Raw genomic sequence first — 14,748 nt, 5'->3', positions numbered from 1 at the left:
AATAGGAATTTGATTGGGATTTTTCCTGGTGCCCTAAAAGTGGCAACGAGAGCTCAAAATGGAGACTGAAGCGACCCAGTGCCCCATTCTGTAAAGAGCTGCCCATGGGCAGAGCCAGATATTTTCCTAGGGCTTCCTCAAAGGCCCTGCTACCTCCAGCCATGACCCAGCCCACCTTCCTGGGATAGGAAAGAAGACTGAGTGAGGGAAAGATGGGAAGAATTCTGTGCTGGGCGTGCTGTTTTTGTGGTACTTCCTGGCGGGCTCATGGCGATGAGGTACCTGCAAGAAGGGGAATGTGGCATGCAGGTCCCCAGTGGCATCTGCAGGGCAGTGGCCTGGCAGGATCCCCACAGAACACTGCAGAGCAAAGAGCCCAGCCTGCCAACATTGGCTGTGACAAGTCTTTGATTTGTGCTTAAGTAACCTGATGACACTTTTTCCATGAGCTGCCCACTAGGGTAAGAGTCTCATCTCAGATGAGGCTGTGGGGCTGTGTCCCATGGCAGGAGCAGGAATGCGATGGAGCCAGGTGTCCTAGCTTGGGCTCCATACCATGTGACAGGACACTCAGGTCTCCCATGGAAGGCACCCACGTGGCATCCTATGAGAAAGCTAGCATTTGCAGGCCCGCTGTGCTGGCAGCATCGGACCTGGCTGGAGCATGTCAGAGAAGCCACCACATGGCAGGGAGGGGCCCCGTCCATGGCAGACATCAAGCCTCGGCCCACAGCTTCCAGCTGGAGTTGGGGAGGATTCGGAGGGCCTCAGCAGGGGTCCTTGCCCCACTCCACGCCCTGAGCCACAAGCATAAGGGAATGGGGTGGCCAGGGGTGAACAGGACACGAGACTGGAGTAGGAAGCCCTTCTGGACAGGACCAGGCAGCGCTGAGGACGCTGCTCAGGACGCTGTGGAGAGACCATGTTAGAGAGGATTTTGACAGATCGGCTGGAAGGCAGTGACTCTTTATTTTTTAGTTCCATTTTAGACCCTACTAAATTCAGACAGTTCCATTTTATACCCTAATAAATTCAGACTAATTTATTATTATCATAGGCCAATAATAAATAATAATAGTAATAATAGCTGTCATTTATAGGGAAATTTGTCTTATGCAGGGGTCTGAATGCTTTATGTGTATTCATTCATTTAGTGTTTTCAATGGCCCAGGAGGCAGGTAATGGCTTCCGTGCTCTGTATACAAGGAAGTAGGCCTCAGAGCAGGTGTGTGATTCAGGGCACTCTGTTGGTGGCTGAGCAGGTGCTCAGGAGGAGGCTTCTGAGAGCCCACCCTGCGCGTTTGCCATCACCAACCCTGAGATTCCTTCTCCCAGCCTGGGCACTCAGAGGGCTTGGGTACCCTGGGCCAGCCCTACAGGTCACTGACCACTGTGGGCAGGGCCTGTCTCAGGAAAATGGCCTTGGTGACATCTCCCTTCAGGACTGGCTAAGTCGCAGGGAGGACCTGGCCTTGGTATGAGAGGGAGGAAGAAGCAGAGGAAGGAGAGGGAGAGGGTCTGGGGGATGGGGTGGGGAGGATTCTAAGCAGGGCCTAGGGAGGGCTTTAGAGGCGGGGAGGGCTTTAGAGGTGAGGCGGGCACAGGGCAGAAGGGTGGGTGGAGGGGCCTGGGAAGCGGAGGCAGCCCAGCCCACAGGCCTCATTCAGCAGCCCCAGCTTCTGGATGCCTCTGGCAGCTCGGCAGAGTGTGTGGTTTTCTTAATGAAGCTGCTTTTATGGGGCTGCAGGGAAATAACGAAGCCCAGGAAGGCCCAGCTCATCAGCCGCAGCATGCAGGAGAGCAGGGTGGGGGTGGGGATGAATCTGGCAAGGGTGATTGATACCCCTGAGGGTCTGTGGGTGGGATTTTGGCATTGGAAGGAGAGAAATCAGGAGACGGTGGAGATGGCCCTGTGAGAGGGAAGGGGCACTGAACAGTGGCTGGAGGCTGGGGCCTAAGGGACCTGGGCCTGGCCAGGGGGCGTGGGCCAGTTTGCTGAGTGAGAGTTGGGGATCCGGGAGGGCCCAGGAGAGAGGGGTTTGTGGCTCAGGTGCCCTTTCAGGAGTTCATCAGCGGGGTCTAAGCAGTCCCTGCAGACACCAGAGGGGAAAGTTCTGGGAGGCTTCCGGGGAGGGAGGAGCCTGGGGCCTCACTGAGTCACAGTCACAGCAGCTTCTTCGGCCTCTGACTTGCTCCCCCTCTTCCATGTCCCTCTTTCCTCCCACATTTTCCACCTACACGAGGCTTTCCCCTCATTTCTCTCTTCCTTCCCTCCCACTTCATTCCCATGCTTCTCCTCACCACGTCTGTTTTATCTTTTACCAGTTTCTCCCTCTGTCTCTGTCTCAGTTTCTTTCTCTGTCTCTCTGTCTCTATCTCTCCCTTTGTCTCTGTCTCCCTGTGTCTCTCTCAGGGGTTCTTTGTACTGCCTCACATTGCAATCCATCCCAGAAGCTTTTAAAAGTCCCAAGGCCCAGGCCTGGAGATGGATTACATCGGCCCCTCTAGGTGGGGTCGGGGCATCAGCGTGGGCCTCGAAGGGTGATGGGCCTCCCAGCTGGAGGGAGGTGACTCAGGACTGGGACTGGGGGTGATTCCCATTTGGCCTCCCTAGAAGCAGAGGCATGGGCTGTGATAAAGAGACTTTTTGATAAAGAGTCTTTTCCCTCCCTTTATACCTCTCCTTGTTAAAGCTTTTCAATGGCTCCTCCACGGCTCCCTGAAAGAGGTGGGGTTTCCGTTTCCCACACCCAGAGTTCCCCTGTCTGTGCCCAGACAGCATTCCAGCCCTGATCCCATTGCTGACATCCTTTGCTAAGCCAGCGCCTGTGAGCTCTGGGTACTTCACAGAGCTCCCAGGGACATGCACACCCATTGCTTCTTTTCGTTCTTCTGACAACGAAGTCTGCATATATCTCATGCAGACTGGGAGCCTCCGTAGTGTTGCAGAAACTGAGTTTGAGTCAGGAGACTTGAGCTCTAGCCCTGGCTCTGCCACTCACTAGCTGTGCCTCAGCTTCCCCATCTGTGAAATGGGGGTGACAGTATCTACTTTAGAGGGCTATTGAGAGACTCTAATGAGATCTCACAGGTGACAGCAATTTGTAAGCGACACCGCACTGCAGCATGTGTTTAGATTTTCCCAGTGGGAACGCGGTGCAGGTGAGCGGCTGCTTCATCTCCCTGCCACGCCCCACTCCCCCATCACTTTCCTCTTCTGCCTTGGCCTGTGGATTTCCCATGTTTTGTTTACTGCTTCTTCTCTTCCTAATTTCATTTTTCATTGTCTCCTCATTTTTGCCATGTGTCCTTTCCACCATTTGGGGCGATGTGCTGAGAACACAAGATGAGATGAGGATTTTGAGGGGTTGGGAGCCACACTCCTCTCCTGACTATGCTATTGAACTTGTGAGCTATTAGTTTGAAGGAAAAGGGCCTGAGCACAGTGGATCACGCCCGTAATCCCAACATTTTGGGAGGCTGAGGTGGGTGGATCATTTGAGGTCAGGAGTTTGAGACCAGCCTGGCCACCATGGTGAAACCCCATCTCTACTAAAATATAAAAATTAGCCAGGTGTGATGGCACATGCCTGTAATCTCAGCTACTTGGGAGGCTGAGGCAGGAGAATCACTTGAACCTGGGAGGCAGAGGTTGCAGTGAGCTGAGATCGAGCCACTGCACTCCAGCCTGGGTGACAGAGCAAGACTCCACCTCAAAAAAAAAAAAAAAAAAAAACAATGCTTGAAGGTAAGGGCTTCCAAAGGAAGATTTCATCTGGATAACACTTAGTACTTCCAGGGCACCTTTCACCCACAACTAAGGCTCACAGCAATGTGGCAAAGAAGTGCTCCTTTGACAAGTGGGAACGTGGAGAGGCGGGAGCTGCCCAGGGGCACAGGGCTGGTTGGTGGCAGAGGCAGGATTCAAACTCAAGTCTCAGGATGCTTAGTCTGGAGTTCAGTCCTCAGGGCATAATCCACTACTGAACCCTCTCCTGAAGCCTGAATTGGCAGAAGGGCCTGGGAAATGGAGGCAGCCTGGCCCACAGGCCTCATTCAGGCCAAACATAGTGACTCAAGATGTCACGAGCCAGCAAGCCCCATGCAGGGGTGAGCATTAGCTGAGCACTTGCTGTGTGCCAGGCTCTGTGCACGATCCTGGGCAGAGTGCAGGGATGCAGGGTTGTTTCTCAGTCTTGGTGTTGGTCCTGGATAGTTCTGGAGACAGACATAGGCCTGGACTAGACACCTGGAATAGGACTCTTGACAGAAGTAAGGTGGTAGGTAGTACAGACAGAGAGGGAAAGAGGGTCTCTGTTGGGGGGCGGTCTCAGGAGCCCTGGGAGTGCTGAGTCCTGACCCATTTTCCTGGTCTAGGCTGAGCCCTGACCTGGCTGGTGCTGGCCAGGGCGCAGGGTTCTGCATCCTATCAGCCCCAGTGATCTAGGACTCTGCAGAAAAGGTTTCCCTGATGCACACTGGAGAATGACCTGGATTATGTCCAGCTTGGCCATGAACTGAGCCTGAAAACATTGAGATGCACTACAAAGCTTTAGAGCAGGGGTCCCCAACCCCCAGGCCATGGACCAGCACCCGTCCATGGCCTGTCAGGAACCGAGCCACACAGCAAGAGGTGAGTGGTGGATGAGCCTGAGCTCCACCTCCTGTCCGATCAGTGGTGACATTAGACCCTCACAGGAGTGGGAACCCTACTGTGAACTGCACATGCGCAGGATCTAGGCTGTGCACTCCTGAAGAGAATCTAATGCCTGATGATCTGAGGAGGAACAGTTTCAATCCCAAATCACCCCCTGCCACCACCATTCCAGTCCTTGAAAAAATTGTCTTCCACAAAACTGGTCCCTGGTGCCAAAAATGTTGGGGACTGCTGCTTTAAAGTATAATGGAAAGAGACAGACTTGGGGTCTTAAGACCTGGGCTCAGTTCCCCTAGGGTGGCCACTGCACTTTCTCAGGGCACAAAGGCTGGGTCTCTCTGCCTCTGTTTCTGTCTTTGTCTCTGTCTCTTTCCCCAGATTCTTCAGTGTTGTAAGTTAAATGTAAGATCTCAAGTTTCAGCTGGTCTTCCTGGGCAGTTCTCTTCCCCACTCTAAGACCTGTTTCTTCAAGTGCAGGACAAGAAGGTTAAACCACATGATCTCTAACCTTAGAGATCAAGGTGATCTAAAGTCCCTTTAGGTGATCTCCTCTGTGCCTTGCCTGCTTCCTTTCCATCCAGGCCCCAGCAAAGGGCTTGATGTACCACTAGCACTACTGAGCCCATGAGGTCTGGGCACAGGCCTGCGATGACAGGTGCCAGTCCTAGTGAATGTCACTGTTTTGTTCATTCTTTCATTTGGCGACATTTTCTGAGCCCCATGCTGGGTGCCAGCCCAATGATGAACACAACAAGTGCATTTCTGGCCTCCAAGAGGTTACAGCCCATGACTTCCAGGTACAAGCAGAAAGGGGCAGATGAGGCCAAGATGCCCTGCCTTGTCATCCCCCAGGCTGGTGACCTCTTCCTCCCCTAGACTCAGAAGGCCCAGGGTCCCACCTTGTTTGTAGTGGGTCCATCTACCTGCTAGACTGAGCCCCTTGAGGGCAGGGCTGAGGCTTGTCTACTTTGCAAGTGACCAGAGGCCCTGGAATCAGAGACTTGGGTTAAATCCTGGTGCAGCTCCTTATCACCTAGAATGCTACCAACTCAGCAAGTTCTAGTGAGCCTAATGCTTGTGCCAAGCTCTCAGCCCATCTTGCCGCACGCTCAGTGCTCAGTAAATAGCAGTTCCTCTTATAGTTGCTGCAAGTATGATTGTTACTCTGGCCTCTCCCATGGGGCCTGGTCCACACAGGGCCTGTGTTAGAGCCAAACCAAACTGGCTAAAGGTGGCCACTCCTGCTTCCCCGGGGCACAAAGGCTGAGTCTTTCTCCCCCCAGCTTTTCCAGCATTGTAGGTTAAATGCAGGAGCTCAGGTTCCAGCCTCTGGGAAAGGAGACACCGTGTCCAGGCTCTGTTTCCACCCATTGTTGTAGAGAGCACTGTCTTTCTTCCATGGCCTCCTCCTCCCCACTCAGGTTCCTCGCCCAGCTGCTGCAGCCCCTCTCACCCTTGCCTGAGCGGAGGAGGGGCCCCTCCCTTGCCTGGAATCCCTTACCTAGTAGAGCCGTGAGAGACATTTGCTTTCTGGTCTCTCATTGCATTTTTTTTTTTCAGCCTTGTGACAGTCCCGTGGGGCAGGTAGAGCAAGGAGCATTTCCCTTTTACAGAAGGGGAATTCGAGCTCCAAAGTGGTTCCCCAGCAAGGACTGTGGTGCAGGTCTCATGACCCCCCCCTCATGAGCCAGTGTGTCTCACTAAGCTGGCTCCTGCAGGCCCTGGGCAGAGTAAGGCAGAGAGAAGAGGCTTTCTGGGAAGTCAAGAGGCTTTAGGGGGATTTGAAATACCTCTTTCCCAGGATATTCTGGAGCCACTGGCAGGCTGGTTCTTTCAGGGGAAAGCCAGGGAAGTTTATGACTTGTCCACCGGGTCAAGGGAAAGAGGTTAAAGCCAAGGGACAGCCCCAGGCTCTCGTTGGGACCGGGCTGACCCAGGCCTCCCGGGCCTTCCTGAACAGGAGATGGGAGGCGGCCTTCTGCTTTGTGGCATGTGCACTGCTGACCAGTGGTGGCCAGGGCTGCAGCCACTTCGCAGAGGGAGAAATGGAGGCAGGGGGTGTGGAGAGACTCCACCAAGGGCCTTGAGGGGTGGTGGGAGTCAGGCCCTGTCACTGTATCTAGAGAGGGCGTGGGTCTGATGCACGCATGAATCCAGAAACCTGGCTTGGCTGATTCCAGAGCTGTCACCTGGGGTAGTTACCATCTGAGCCTGATTTCATCTGTGGATTATCTCAGAGCTTGACTGGAAGGGGTATGGCTCAGGAGGCAGCTCAGGGCTGCTGCTGGGGCTGCCGCTGTCTTCCCACAGGGCTCCCCGCTGTGAAGTGCAAGACGGCCTATGCGTTGCAAGTCATTTTGCATCTTTGCTCCCCACCCCGCTAAATAAATGCCAGTAGATTCCTCATTGCGATAACCGGAAGCTTCCCTGTCCCTGCATTGTGCAGGCAGCACTTTCCCCAGGGGAGAGCTACTTCCCTCATCGTGTGCCCTGCTCTCTGACCTTAGTCACATGCTTATTCCGTGGCTTCTGCCCGACTCCAGTCTCTCTACACTGACTCTGGCTACCCTATTCCTAAGCTCCCATATGAATCGTCATGGACTTTTGAGCCCAGGTTCCTCCCCCTAAGGTATCTCAAGCCCAGCCCAACATGCATGAGATACCCAGACAGAATGTGGCCCCTTGCTCAGGGCTAGCAGAGACAGACTCTCCCCCAAGGCGGGTTGGGCAGAGTTGGGAAAAGGAAGGACACAGTGATTAACTTTGAATGTCATGTATACCTGTGGCTCAGGTATCCAGGGCGCTGGACATGGAAAGGGGTAGTGGTACCCTTGGAAGGGGCATCAGGTTGCCCCCTGGCTGGATGCCTGGGCTGACATGTCCCCTGGGAGTCTTGGGAAGAGGAAGTCAGATGCTGTGCCTGGTGGATTTGTGGGCAGAAGCCCAGGAAGGTAGGACTGTGGGGAACCGGGCCAGGCTGCTGGCATCTTCCCCCAGCCCACCCAGTGCCCAGACTAAGGAAATGCGGAGGGGAGGGAACAGGCCAGGTGTGAAATGGGGCAAGCCTGAAGCCTCTATGACAGCTGGCTCAGTGGGCAGCCATGGCTCCACTCTCACAATCACCCCTCATTTTTTCATCATTTCACAGATACCTTCACACCCATCACCAACCACATTTGACAAACATGGTGACAGGCTCAGAAACTGAAGTCATTGTACAACCAGGAGGGGGAGAAGGTAAGGACAGAAACTTCCTTAGCTCTAGTGATTCACTTTAAATGAGGAATTCGCCTGTCCTAGGTAGCAGTGGGAACATGCCCACAGGGAGGTAGTGGCAGCTGTGCCCTGCAGTGGGTGGGGAGGGCGTGGCATTGAGCAGCAGTGGTTGATGGCTGCACCTGAGCTTGAGTTAGGAACAAGGCTTTGCTCCCTGTGTCTCCAGCTCTGGGTCAAGGACACAGCCACACCATGTGGCTGGCTTTCAGGGGGAGGGGGAGACAGCTGGTGCCAAGTGTCAGCCTGGTGGCTGCTCTGACAAATGCCAGCAGCCAGCCTGAAGAGGCAGAGTCTGTCATGAGGCTCTTCCCAACCCCCACAGAGCCAGACAAGAGAGCCAAGCCTGGGCGAGAAAGGGTACACTATTCGAGGGTCATGACAGAGCTTCCAGTTTGTGCCAAGATGGTGAGGGAGGACTGCTGGTCCTCACCCCAAAGTCAACCCTGGAGAAACTATAGTAACCAGAGGGGAATACAGATCCTGGAAGCTGCAAACAAATAGGTAAAAGAATGTGAGGAGGCTGGGCGTGGTGGCTCACGCCTGTAATCCCAGCACTTTGGGAGGCTGAGGTGGGTGGATCATTTGAGGGCAGGAGTTCAAGACCAGCCTGGTGAACATGCTGAAACCCCATCTCTACCAAAAATACAAAAATTAGCTGGGTGTGGTGGTGGGTGGTGCCTGTAATCCTAGCTACTTGGGAGAGTGAGGCAGGAGAATGGCTTGAACCTGGGAGGTGGAGGCTGCAGCGAGCGGAGATCGCACCACTGCACTCCAGCCTGGGTGACCAGAGTGAAACTGTATCAAAAAAAAAAGGTGTGAGGTGGCTGAGGAGGCCCCAGGCTGCTTGAGCTGGTGTGTGTGTGGGGACTGGGGCTCCCAGCCAGGCCAGGTGCTGAGAGGATGGCAGGGAGAGTGATGCTTTGTAAGTCCTCTCACAGCTCCCAGGCACTCCAGTGGGAGGCTGTCGCCCACTCCTTTGCTGATAAAATTGTGACAGCAGCCCGGCTGGAGTGAGGATTGAGAAGCATCGTTGTCAATAGACCAGCAGCTCATGTCTTTTCTCATGGACCCCCAAAGCTGTTGCTGGAAATCCAGACTGTCTTCCCTTCCCCATGGTTCCCCTAAAGGTCTGCAGATGGGGCCTTGACTCAGGCGGGGTGATTAACACTGTTTCCCTGGTGACTCCCACCTCAGCACCCGTGTCTGCCCTGCTCTCCAACCCTGGGGACTGACACAGACTGGCCTTTGCGACATCCCCAACACTCACCCACCTCATTGGGCCCTTAGCTGGCGACTCACATTCAGATCTACAGCACCTGTGGGCTCATTCTCCACAGGGAGTAACGGGCCCAGACCCGGCAGGGCCACCGAGGAAGGCCAGGCTGCTGCCCCCTATGTCACTTGCAAACGGGCCTCGCCTGTGCAGAGGTTTCTGGGGGCAGTATGGGGGTTTCCTACACACCCTTCTCACCACTTCTTTCGGGAGACAGCTGAGAGGTGAGGGACTTGGACCAGGCCAGCTACTGGGACTGGGGGCCAGTGTGTTACCAAAAGAGGCAGCAATGCTGCTTGTCCCCCTCTGGGTTCAGGGCTGAGGGTGCGGGTCTTGGGCCTCCTACCTCATCGAAGTCAGCCACATCCTCACAGTTCTCAAGGACCCGGGAGTAGAAGGATTGTCCTGCGGGGAAAGAGGAAATAAATTCGAGGATCGAACCAGTCTAGATGACAAGTGTGGGGTCAGACACATCCAGATGATGAGCGTGGGGTCAGACCTCTCAGCTTGGGAGTCGTCCTAACAGCATCTGACTTGTCGTGCAACGTGGGACAGCGTGCACAGCTCTCCCAGGGTGAGGCCAGTCCCCTGCAGCTTCTTCTCTGACCCTCTCAATAGCCCTAGGAGGAAGGCAGGTCAAAGGTCGTGAGCTCCATGTTAGGAACGGGAATGCTACAGCACAGAAGGTCCAGGCTGGCCAGTGTGGCCGTGGGAGCGGCCCCCAGGTGCTCTTCTCCACCACACTGCTGCCCCAGTGGCTCTCTCAGACTCCTCTGCAGCCTCCCCAGCTCTGCCGGTGGCCCTGGGCCCTGCTGCCCTCAGCAGAGGCCTGGTCTGGAGAGCACAGGCCAACAGGGGTCTGTGAAGCCCAGCCTCCTTCTGTGACCCTGTCTGCAGCCATCCCAGGGGCTCCTGACCAAACCAAGCCCCCAACAGCAAGTCAGATCCCAGTCATCCCCCATGGGCCCAAGGCCTTCCCCTTCCGCCACTGTCATGGTTCTCCATCTTCCTGTCAGCCTTAGCAGTGAAGAGGGTCTCCAGCAGTTTCCTCCTGGGCTCTGTTCCTGCCACCACTTTCCCCACTGGCACAGGAAGTAGAGAGTGTGTGAGATGGATACCCATTGTCCCAGGCTCCCCTGTCCATACGCCACCCAGTAGGGTGTGTCAGGAGGACAGAGGTAAAGCTGCCAGCTGGAACTGGCCCAAGGTGTGGGGAGAAATAAGCCAGGAGAGAACTAAAGGCAGGTTGAGGGGGCTCTAGAGAATCGAGGGCAGGTTGAGGGGGCTCTAGAGAATCGAGGGCAGGTTGAGGAGGCTCTAGTGTGTGGGAAACACCAGCGAGTTCAGCTCACTTTGAGAAACAGCCACTGGAGTCTCTGGTGTTCCAGGCCATGTCCTGGGCCTTGGGATAGAGGATGGACCAGGGACAAACGCACAGGCTCCCCCGCCGCAGGGAGCTGATGGTCTAGAAGGGAGGCCAGGAGCCAACAGGGCACCAGTGCAAGGGCAACACCATAATAATAATTATTATTATTATTTTGAGACGGAGTCTCACTTTGTCCCCAGGCTGCAGTACGGTGGCACAATCTCGGCTCACTGTAACCTTAGCCTCCCAAGTAGGTGGGATTGCAATCATCTGCCACCACACCTGGCTAATTTTTGTATTTTTAGTAGAGACGGGTTTTCACCATGATAACCAGGCTGGTCTTGAACTCCTGACTTCAGATGATCCATCTTGGCCTCCTAAAGTGCTGGGATTACAGGTGTGAGCCACTGCACGTGGCCTCCAGTGCAACACCATTCAGTACATATGCCAAGGTGCAATTTTGCACAAGAAACAGACATGGTACAGAGAAGGGAGGATAAATACTGTTTTGGGGACGGGATGGAACCACAAGAGAAGGGGTTGTCACTTCTGTAAGGAGAAACCTAGAGACAGGATGGGTTAAAAGAAAGTTGTTACTTAGAATTAATTTATTATCCTCTGTCAATTCCACACCAAGCGTAAAAGGGCAGCATCTATAATAGAACTCCATTAATAAAAAAAAAAATACCCACCCAAATTATATGCATCTATTTCTTATATGAATAGACAAACATCTCCAACCATTGAAAGTGATTACCCCTGGGGAGGGAGAGTGAGAAGATATTGAAAGCAGCATACTTTGATGTGAGCCACTGTGCCTGGCTGAAAGACAAAAAAATATACATGTGAATTTGAATTTGTTTTTCAGTGACCATGCTTGATTTTTGTAATTGAAAGACAAATACCCTTTTTGTTTGTTTGTTTTGAGTCGGAGTCTCGCTCTGTCACCCAGGCTGGAGTGTAATGGTGCAATCTCATCTCACTGCAACCTCCACCTCCCAGGGTTCAAACAATTCTCCTGCCTCAGCCTCCTGACTAGCTGGAAATACAGGCATGTGCCACTGTGCCTAGCTAATATTTTTATTTTTAGTAGAGATGGGGTTTCACCATGTTGGCCAGGCTGGTCTCTGACTCCTGGCCTCAAGTGATCTGCCCATCTCGGCCTCCCAAAATATTGGGATTACAGGCATAAGCCACAGCACTCAGCAAAAAGACAAATACCTTTAAATCTCCACCAGTATAAACCATTTCATTGAAGGGCTCTCTCCAGGTTGAAGCCAGTCCTATTTGGGAGTTAGAGTTGTCACTAATGGAACCCACTGCATGGGGGGAGCGGGCTCCCCGCTTCCTTGCTCCTCTTCCTACAGAAAACCTAGGAGACCGGGCTAGAGTGGCACCAAGCTAAGGAGGTACTGGAGGGATCAGAGCTCCTCTGAACCTTCCCTGTGATGCTGGGAGCTTGTCGAGGAAGGGGGCTCAGCAAAGCAGGCTTGTTCCCTCCAGGAACTGACCCTCCTCTGGCGTGAGTGGCCTCATCTGTATAGGAAGAGCTCTCCAGGGTCCTGGCAGCTTTTATGACCCAGGAGCTAGTACTACTTCAGTGCAGAGCTCCTCGCTGACAAGGAGGGCGGGGTTGGGGGGAGGGGGTGGGGGGGGTGTGGTGGTGTCAGATCTACTGAAACGAAGAGAGTGGATGCACTTCGGAAGGGTGTGTATTTGTCTGTGTGTTTTGGGGTAGGGGCATGTGGGGAAAGGGCTGGCTGCATCTGAGATAAGGAGGAAAAAGCCATAAAGCAGAAGCTATCTACGCAGAAGAGATGTGAAATAAACAAGATAGGAAAGGAAGAATCTTTAGCACTAACCAGGGACCAAAAAAAAAAAGAAAAAGAATCAACAAGAAATATCTCAACAAGAAGCTCCCCAACCCCCTGCCACCCAGCAACCAAGGGAGGAGAGGGAAAGTGCCTGAGGTTTAAGCTTTCAATTTTTCCCACAAGTAACACACAATATAAATTGAGAATCAGGTGAGCATGTTTGTGCTCGGGGGCTTCCCCTAAAGACCTGCTGCTCTGAATAATCAAAGACCTTTTCATCCTAGAATATTTTAATGAGCCTTGAATATAGCTGTCCTCTAAGGTCTCTTGGAGTGAAAAATGGAGCAACCCAGCTGAGGATTAGGAGAGGGTGGGGAGGGGCCCTGCTCCAAGGTGGTGTCAGTTTCAAATGTGCATGAAGCACTGAGGCTCAGGCCCTCCCCTACTTGTGCATTTCCACATAGCTTTGTTAGAGAGGAAGTAAAATACATGAAATTAGCCATTGCAAAATTTCTACATCAGGGCTCTGCTTTGAACTGTGCTAAAACCTCATTGATTTAGGCCCTGGGGATTTAGAGATGGTGAATATTCTCAAACAGGATGAGCTAAATTTACCTCTAGCTATTCTTCTTTAAAAAAGGTTTGCTGAAACACATCAATCATATAGAAAGAGTGGAAAGGCCAACTTATTAGGAAAACGAAACTCCTTCAGCATTTTTGGAAAGCCATTTCAGAAGGGCATGTACAAACAGTGGCTGGCAGTATTGAAATGGTTCTGTTCTGTTCATTGGAGCAGAGCCAGGGACCTCCATCATCCTTTCCAAGCGATCAAGGGAATGACTAACCCATCTCTTGTTTCAAGTTCATTTCCACCTAACATCTCTTTGTTCCAAGTCAGTCTTGTTGACATTCCAGCTTCATTTTAAATGGCTTTCAGACAAAACCATTAAAAAAATCCCAATATCCAATCACCTTTCTTGCCACAGGGAAGATGGAGAATAAACCTTGAAAGAAAATAGCTTTTTCCTTGCATGGAGAGACTGTGTGGACGGAGTGAGAAGGAGGTTAGATGGGGAAACTAGAGCAGCATCCTCCTTCTTTCTGAGGCAGCTGCTCCTGGGATAGCTGAGCTATTTGGTCTGAAATAAACTCCTCCCTGAGTCAATAGAGGGAGTATGAATAGCAGAGTCTGTGCTCAAAGTGCAGCAAGCGCCGTGGCATTGGATATACCCATTTCTCCATTCACCATTTAAAAATATCCACACTGCAGCTACCCTCGTAAATGGAGACGAGCTCAGAGCTTGTTTCAGAAGCAGCGTGGCATGCTGGCCTTTCATGGGACATGATTTAAGGGGACAAAATGTTCCATCGGCACAAAATAGCTCCCTCTTCCAGACAGTTTACCCTGCTAGGGCCATGCCTCTGAGAAAAGGCAGGTGTGCAGGGACACGGCTGCCAGCCCATGTGCGTTCATTCATTTCCACAGGCAACCAGAACTTTCTTGCTCCTGGCTTGTGTGGCATTTGGCCTTCACAGAGGGGAGTTGTACGAAGATCATTCGAATCTGGATGATGCCTTTAGGAGAGTATTATGATCCAGAGGGAGATGTGTCAGATGTGGAAATTTCTGCCAATTATATAAGGCAGAATTTTGTCATTGGCATGCAAAAAGTGTCAACAAAGTGAGAACACAGGAAAAGGAGCAATGACTCTCAATGTAACAGATTAAGGAGGCACTGCAGAAGCATGGGCATTGACACTAGAAGACCAGAAGAACTCTGGGTATTCAGAGAGACTGGAGAGCAAGGAGAAGGAGGGAAATGCAGGAAGAGAGAACAGTGTAAGAAAATGTTTGAAAGTGTGGAGCACAGAAGGAAGCCCCAAGGAGCTGGACACAGGACAGGGGAGTACCCATGGTGAAGGGAAAAGTGAAAATGGCCTGTCCTCAGGGAGCAGCCTGTGGAAGCAAGACTGGAGAGAGGCTGGGGTCCCAAGAGGGCAGAGGGTGAGGTGGTGGGCTATCCAAAGGGGAAGGAGAAGGTCCTACAGCTGTTTTTCAAGGACGTCATGACTCTGCCAGGACCCAGCCCACTGGCCTGTCTCCCAGCAGTGCCTGCCATTGCTGTTGCCCTGTGGGAACTGAGAAACAGAGTAAAACTCTGCTGGTGACTCAGACCTGGTGCTGCTATTTCCTCATGTTATTTGAAATTAGCAAAGCCTTGTTGATTTCAAGCCCACTGCCTGGGATGGGCTGTACAAAGCTCGGCAAGCAGCCCCGTCCCCTCCCGTGACGCTCCCACGTCCTGGCGTCTCCTCTTCCTCTCTTCCTCCACTGCGGCTCTCTGAGCGATGGCCCTGCTGTA

General features: G+C 52.8%; 1 protein-coding gene across 11 annotated transcripts in view; it reads right to left on the bottom strand.

Moving 5' to 3' along the window:
* Nucleotides 1-14,748, bottom strand: part of OTOF (otoferlin) — a 97,632-nt gene that overhangs the window by 66,348 nt on the left and 16,536 nt on the right. For all 11 annotated transcript variants that reach the window (XM_035273590.3, XM_078349703.1, XM_035273594.3 and 8 more), the window contains exon 2: nt 9,553-9,611. In XM_035273590.3, coding sequence (XP_035129481.3) covers nt 9,553-9,611 — 59 coding nt within the window. The remainder of the gene's footprint in view (nt 1-9,552; nt 9,612-14,748) is intronic.

The sequence above is a fragment of the Callithrix jacchus genome, chromosome 14, assembly GCF_049354715.1.
Source record: "Callithrix jacchus isolate 240 chromosome 14, calJac240_pri, whole genome shotgun sequence".
In the NCBI taxonomy this organism is placed as follows: Eukaryota; Metazoa; Chordata; class Mammalia; order Primates; family Cebidae; genus Callithrix; species Callithrix jacchus.
Note: the sequence above shows the minus strand (reverse complement) of the source record. Positions and strands in the feature narration are given on the sequence as shown.